Source organism: Clytia hemisphaerica, unplaced genomic scaffold, assembly GCF_902728285.1.
Source record: "Clytia hemisphaerica strain Z4C2 unplaced genomic scaffold, Clytia hemisphaerica genome assembly, whole genome shotgun sequence".
Taxonomy (NCBI): domain Eukaryota; kingdom Metazoa; phylum Cnidaria; class Hydrozoa; order Leptothecata; family Clytiidae; genus Clytia; species Clytia hemisphaerica.
Window position 1 is genome coordinate 1801131 of NW_027104441.1, and position 7536 is coordinate 1808666.

Genomic DNA, 7536 nt, shown 5'->3' on the forward strand with positions numbered 1-7536 from the left:
AATTTTTGAGCAGTGGAATGTGGCTAGCCGTGGAATGTCTTTTTTTACTTGACCACTTGCAAACCTTTTTGAATAGAAAGAGATTGACTACTTGAAAACTATATCAGGCTAGCGTACATGCTTATGTATGCTTAGGAAATCTGCAAATCTGAGCCTTCATATGCTTATAAGCGTTATGCTTATAAAAAAAACAACATGTAATCAGAAGGTTTTGTAAGTTTAGAGAATTTAAAGGCTGCTTAATTCACTTGTCAAAAAAGCTATTGATACTGGTCAGACGCAGAACAATAATCTTTGCAGTGAATCGCAATTCTCCAGGAGTTGCCCATTTATGCCGTTGTAATAGAGTGGAGGATTTTTTCCTTACTCGTATTATTTCAATGCTCACGCAAGTTGTTTGGATGTATTCGGATACCATTTTACGTAGATGTCAGATGGAAGTTCAGTAATTGCTTGGAATATGCTTGTATACTTTCGTAGATTAGAATATTTATTTTACTTTTGTATCTACTTTGTTTAATTTTAGGTAACTTTTTTGAAAGTTTTTTTGAAATTTATTGTCTGGCCTTGCCTTTGAATGTAAATTTTAACTTAAACTTTAACATGAATATTTTCAAATATTTAAAATAGTGATATATCAACTAAAACCTACCTTAAGGGAAGAAATTTTGGCGGAAAGAAATTTGGCGAATTGCCTAAAAATTTCGCCAAATTCGCCAATATTTCTTTCCGCCAATATTAAATCTATAGGTCATTCGCCAAAATAAATTGTCGCCAAATTTAATTGTCTTTCAATTTAGTCAATATTTCTGATAAAAACCCTTTTTTTCCTCTTTTTTCAGCTAAAATATTAACAAAAATGGGTCGTTCACCAAAATTAATTCTCGCCATAATTTCTTCTCTTAGACAGTAAAAAGCAATGAAATTCTTATTTCGATATCTAAACTTTATTTTTAGCATATTTTAACGGATATTTATGATATAGCTTATTATATACTAGCATACTAGCTTAGATATTTTTACTCCAATTTTTTATGTATTTTGCACTTTTCTCAGATGATTTTTTGAAATTTTGAATTTAGTTTGTAGAATTTTTTGAATTGAAATCATAATATACTCAAGTTTCTTTACAGGCTTGTTTTGCCTAAATCGTGCGAATCTCCAGCCAATACACACTATTTTATTTAAAAAAAACTTAGGAACAATCTAAAACTGCAAACGGTGTTGAGAAATATTTGTATTTCCTGATCCTAACCAAAATCTTTCTTAAAAAACTATTCAAAAGGTTGATTTTTATTCGAAGCTGATTTGCCCACCGATCAAAAATGGAACTGGGTAGCCGTTTTAGTCCTATATTGTTACCATGTCAACATTCTATTGAATTAGCTTAAATCTTAATCGTTTTAACTTTCTTCTTTAGGCAAATGAATTAATTGATGCAAAATTAACAACATTGAAGAGTATGCTGTCCGAAAAAATGTATCAATCATGGTTCGGTTTGTCCGGCAGTAATGTTTTGTGCAACGTTGGATGGAAATGCTACTTAATGGTGAAAATTCCATTCCATTGAACACCGTCAAGTGTAAGTTATACTTTGGTATAACTTGTGGTGTACCACAAGGAAGTGTCTTAGGTCCACTCCTTTTCGTTATTTACATCAATGATCTAGCTGAAGTTACCAAATCAGAAATGTTTCTCTTTGCCGATGACACAAAGCTTGTTGAAGAAATCAATAACGCTGAAGATGCAATTAGACTTCAGCACGATATCGAGGCAATGGAAAAGTGGTCTGTTGACTGGTTGTTGAAATTTCATCCTGACAAGTGCCACGTGTTGACACTAGGGAAATTCTGGAACATTCAACATGCACATCCTTACGAGATCGCTGGCTCTGTCCTAGAACATGTTGATCAAGAGAAGGATCTTGGAGTGATTATTGATAGTGAATTGAATTTCGAAGAACACATCTACACCAAGATCAAGAAGGCTAACTCGATCGTTGGATTGATTAACAGAAGCTTCGACTTCCTTTCTCCCGAGATGCTCCGCACACTTTTCATTGCATTTGTGAGACCTCACCTTGAGTACGCGCAAGCTGTTTGGTCTCCACGGCTGATCAAACACTCTGATGCAATTGAAAGTGTCCAACGTAGGGCCACAAGACTGGTCGGCGGTTATAGAAAACCATTCATATGAAGAACGTTTACAAGTCATGAACCTACCCAGCCTCAAGATCCGGCGTAAAATCGGGGACATGGTGGAAGTATATAAACATCTTAATGTCTATGATAAATCTTCCCTATGTCAAAAACTCGTTCTTCGAAATCGACCTCAACGTAAGCACAATCTCGAATTAAAGAGGAATTTCGCTGAAGACGGCATTAGAGGATACCAAACGAATTCACTTTACTATAGGAGCATTGATACTTGGAACAGTTTGGCAACCAATGTTGTAAGTGCAACGTCCGTAGGGAAATTCAAACTAGAATTGACAAACGAATGGAATGATAAGATCTATAAATTGTAAAGATGTAAGATTGTTTCATAGAGGTCAATAGACCTGAGAAATACACTTCTATAAATAATTTATCATAATGAATTTTATTTATTCACAATGCTAGGTGATAGCAATTTAATGGCTGCCATTATACGATAATAAGGAATCATGGGTAATTAGGACGACCACGACTGCGCTCTGATAACAACTTTCTAATGGTCTAATATTTTGGAGGTTTGTATGTCTGAAAGCCGTTACTAGGGCATAATCACTCCTGATTGCCCATATGTGTTCTTTAATTAACCTGAAAAGGTTCTGTTTTTTTATACACAAATCTTCATTCATAAACGCTACTGTCTGAATTAGAATAGTTTGAGCAGTTTGGTCCTGATTACCCATGATCCCTTTCAATCGCTTAATAGCCTGAGAAGATCCACAATTCAAACCATTTATGCATTTCAGTAAATATGTCTCTTGCAGACATTGCACTGCCATGTCTATTAGGCGTTGATGACGTCACTTACGACGCCCTGATAACAACTTTCTATTGGTCTAATATTTTGGAGGTGTCTACGTCTAACCGGGAAGCCGAATACTAAGGCGCGATCGGTCCTGATTACCCAAGATTCATTTAGACTGGTAACCTTTGTCTGTTCTGAAAAGTTTTTTTTACACAAATCTTTCTTTAAAAGCTCGTAAAAATGCACTAAAGTTGTAAACGTTTCTTCCTCAGACCTGTCTTATGTCTTCTCTCGTTGACTGTGTAATTAGTATTTTATGCTGAAGGGTGGATTACCAGATAAGGGAAAGGAGTACAAAAACGAGATTTTTACACAGTGAAAATTATTTTTATTAAAATTATGTCTAGATTTTCACACATCCTTGCTGTGTCAGTCAATTAGAGATAAACTATCCTTTGTTGGACCTACCTTGAGGTCCTATAAATTACGTACGTCTGCTACCAGCTTTTCTCGGAAATGACTCATTAGCCTTTTCTGATTTTTTAAAAATGTAAAATAGCAATAATGTGATTTTTCTCTTCGTCTTTTTTTTGACAATTTTCATCTGGTAGCTTGTTTTTAAAGTGAATTTTAATTGTTTTATTTTTACATTTTTTTCGGGTGCTTCCGTTAAAGAAATGACGTCGTCATGTATATATGCAGAGGAGTTGCATAATCAAGAATAGAACCTCTTTCTGGAAAATAATCTTGAAGTTTTTTTTAGATATCGGATCTGTTTCAAAGAAAATATTTGGTGTTCCCGTTTCATATCAAACGCATGTTTCATATCAGGACAGTGTCAAGCGAAAAAAGATTTTTCTTTTCCTTATTCTGACCAATCTTGCTCCACATCCGTGTCAAAAATATCAAAAAGCTTGTAAATGAAAATTGACGAGTAATCAAACGATATCACTCTTATTCAAAAACAAAACATTTAATTGTTTTATCTTTCTTCTCCAGACAAACTAATCAGGAGGTGACTAAAATGAATCCATATAACGCTATTAATAGAATATGAAAAAGAAGCAAATGCGATGATTGAATCTTGCTTTATCGGCTATCTTTCCATGTAAGTTGGCTTTTTATCATTTTGATTGATAATCATTGACATTGAATATTTTTTGAATAAGAGAGAGAGTTTATTAATTCTAGGGCTTTAAAATAAGCGGCGAGTCGGAGCGGAGTCCCATTACTTTTCGTGATATACATATAAACGATCTACCTGAGGTTACATACTCTGATATGTACCTCTTTGCAGACGACACTAAGCTTGTTGAGGAGATAAATAGTGCTAAAGATGCCATTCGCTTGCAACATGATATCGACGCAATAGAAAGATGGTCAAAGGACTGGCTACTCAGATTCCACCCAGATAAATGCCACGTGCTAACACTGGGAACATTTTGGAACATCAAACATGCCCATGAATACAACATAGACGGGTTAATCCTGGAGCACGTGGATCAAGAAAAAGATCTCGGAGTGGTTATCGTCGGGGAATTAAATTTTGAAGAACACATCTTTGGTAAAATCAAGAAAGCTAACTCAATCGTTGGTCTGATCAGCAGAAGTTTTGACTTTCTTTCACCAGAAATTTCACGACCTCATCTTGAGTATGCTCAAGCCGTTTGGTCTCCACGACTCATCAAACACATTGATGCCATCGAGAGTGTTCAGCGAAGGGCCACGAGACTGTTTAGCGGGTACAAGAACAAATCTTACGAATACCGTCTCCGTAAGATTAACCTTCCGACACTGAAAATCAGACGTAAAATTGGCGATATGGTTGAAGTATATAAACGTCTTCACGTTTATGATAAATCATCGGCCTGTCAAAAGTTTGTCCTTTGCGAACGCCCGAAACGTTAGGAACTACAAGGAAACTTTGCAAATAATGGTGTCAGAGGGTATCAAACAAATTCGTTGTTCTACAGAAGTATTGGCATATGGAATGGTTTTGGAGTTGATGTCGTTGCAGCAACAAATGTCGCCAACTTCAAAGAAAGTTACACTACAGAATGGGTAAAAGATCTCCATAAATTGTAAAATGTTAAGCATGATTATTTAATAGAGGTCGATAGACCTGGGAAATATATTACTGTAAATTAAATTAAAATTAAATTAAAAAATAATTCAGAAAAGTGTTTAGTGGGTGTACAGTTAGACGATGCTATCGTCCGTTTATAGGGTCAGTAAACGCGATGCGTAGAATCAGGGCGTCAGGACGGTTTACGGGAAAATAGTGGTGGTAGAGTTTTGGAACCTCCGCCACTGTTTACTCCGCCCCGAACTGAACTCCGTTTTCAAATCTATCCCACCTCCTGAATTATTCCCTTTTTTAGTGATGTGTAGACGATAGGATCGTCTACTGTACAGTAGACATGTTTTTGATTTGTACCTAATGTTAATTAAGCAACCACACCTATGTCAATTGAATATACCTGGTCAGGGAACGCAATGAAAAAGGTTGAGTTCATTTTTCATTGCAACGGCTTCCCGTTTATCGGGGGATATCGATGGCGACGGTAAGTGAAGTCGACACAAAATAAAGTCGATAGTTGATGTTGGGCACTACATCACCTTTGTTCAGCTAAATAGACTACGGTATTTTAATGCTTTTACCATCGTCGAACAAAGTGGATGGTGATTTTAGTGACATGTCAACTTAGCTTTTTACCACTATGCCTTCGATTTATGTCGAATACAAAAACTTGTTATTGACTACTCTTAAGCGCGGATTTTGATCATGTGATCAATATCGATGGGCAGTAAGGTACATTCCATACCACGGAGGTATTCATGATAGGCGCCGTTGCAATTTCTTCTGACATTACATCACGGACCCAACAGCTGATTTGTTGTAAGTGAGTAAAAATCACTCAATACGTCACTTGCAACCAATCAGCTGTTTGGTCCGTGGAAGACATTGCGATGGTGCATATTATGAACTCAATTGACATCGACTGCCCTATACTGTGACATTGGTATATCTTTCTGTTGTAAATCTACAAAACTTGCATCACCGGTTGAAGAGAAAGTTACTCTATTCGGGTCTTGAAATCTCAAAACTCGTTTGGCTTTCTCTCTGAATGTTTTTGAAACTGAGCTATAAACCAATCCATTGAGTACCGCGTTGAATTGAATCAAAGTGGCAGTAAAAATGTCTAAAGCGCCTGCTGTACATGTTTCCCAATATGCCGGATCGATTAGGGTGTAAGCATTGAACAAGGTAAATGGTAGCCATGTTACGCAAAATAATATCATGACGTAATGATAAATCATAATCTTTTTGCTCGTCGTTAGCTTGTTTGCAGAGTTTCTAGGCATCTGTTTTCTGATTCGTTCCCGCTGTATACGAGATATGGAAAATATGTAACAATATAATACAACGTTGACGGCAGCCGGTAAAATAAAGTTAAAAATGAATCCAAGCGTTTCTGGTAGAACTTCAATCTCATAGTGATATATTTGCTCAGAAGGGCGCTTCATTTGGATAAAGTAATAAACAAAAGTTGCCATGGCGTTCAAAACAGTAACACACATCCAACCAATTAGCGTACGTCTTTTGAGCGGGCTGAACGGAAATCGAATAGCAATAAAACGTTCGATTGTCATTAACAAAAGCATGTAAACAGAAAGTGTCGACAACGAATACCACAACCCAATATAAGCAACCATACCCTCTGGACTGGTAAAATATTGGTCCCAGTTTTGACTGAACGAAGATACTGCTTGAAGAGGGAGCAGCAATATTGAAGTTAGAAAGTCACAAAAAGCCAGCGCAATTATCATGAGGAATTGGTTTTGAGATCGTTTTTGCCAATACACAAGGATGATAATGATGTTGGTTGCAGTACCAAAGATGGATAAAAAGATATTCAAGATTCCCAATCCGTTGTATATCTGGGTGTTGGTGTTTTCTGACCAACATTCAGGTTCCATAACTTCTGTCTCGTTTGATGAGATGTTCATGTTGTTTGGTTGTATTTTATCTAAGGTCTTGACTTATCTCTGGTTGTTTATTTGTTCTTCTGTCTTTTAAAATTTTTGAAAAATATTGTATTAAATTTTTAAATCTTCCCTACTATCTTCAGTTTTGATTAACTTTATATTATCACAACTTTCGATCAAATCCATATTTCTAATCAAACTTCTCAAACCTAATCTTACATAATTGACGAAATTTTGAATTTTTTAAATCTAAATAGGATCAATAAATAAATTTTACGCATAAGAATCACTAGCCCCCACTCTCTATCATAAATCAATTTTTATACAGTCTGCCTTCGTCTAGAATTGTGTCTGTGACGAAAATAAAATAAAATTTAGTTTTATGATAATAAATAAAAGTTTTGCTCTATATTAATCACGCCTTAAGGAATTATTTATGAGCTTTTTTTGCCCAACTACGTGACCTAAAATCTATTGAGTTTTGCTTTTTTTGATTTTAGGGATCGGGCTACACGTAGTTTCATTTTTCCCATCCCCACCGGTCGTTTACGGAAAAAGAATTTGCGGTGCCGGCCCTGGTTTACTTTA

General features: G+C 35.9%; 1 protein-coding gene across 1 annotated transcript; it reads right to left on the reverse strand.

Moving 5' to 3' along the window:
• Window positions 1-5946: 5946 nt before the first annotated feature.
• On the reverse strand, window positions 5947-6969 carry LOC136820884 (type-1 angiotensin II receptor-like). Its single transcript, XM_067077122.1, has one exon. It carries the CDS (start codon window positions 6967-6969, stop codon window positions 5947-5949), a length of 1023 nt encoding a protein of 340 aa, XP_066933223.1.
• Window positions 6970-7536: the final 567 nt, after the last annotated feature.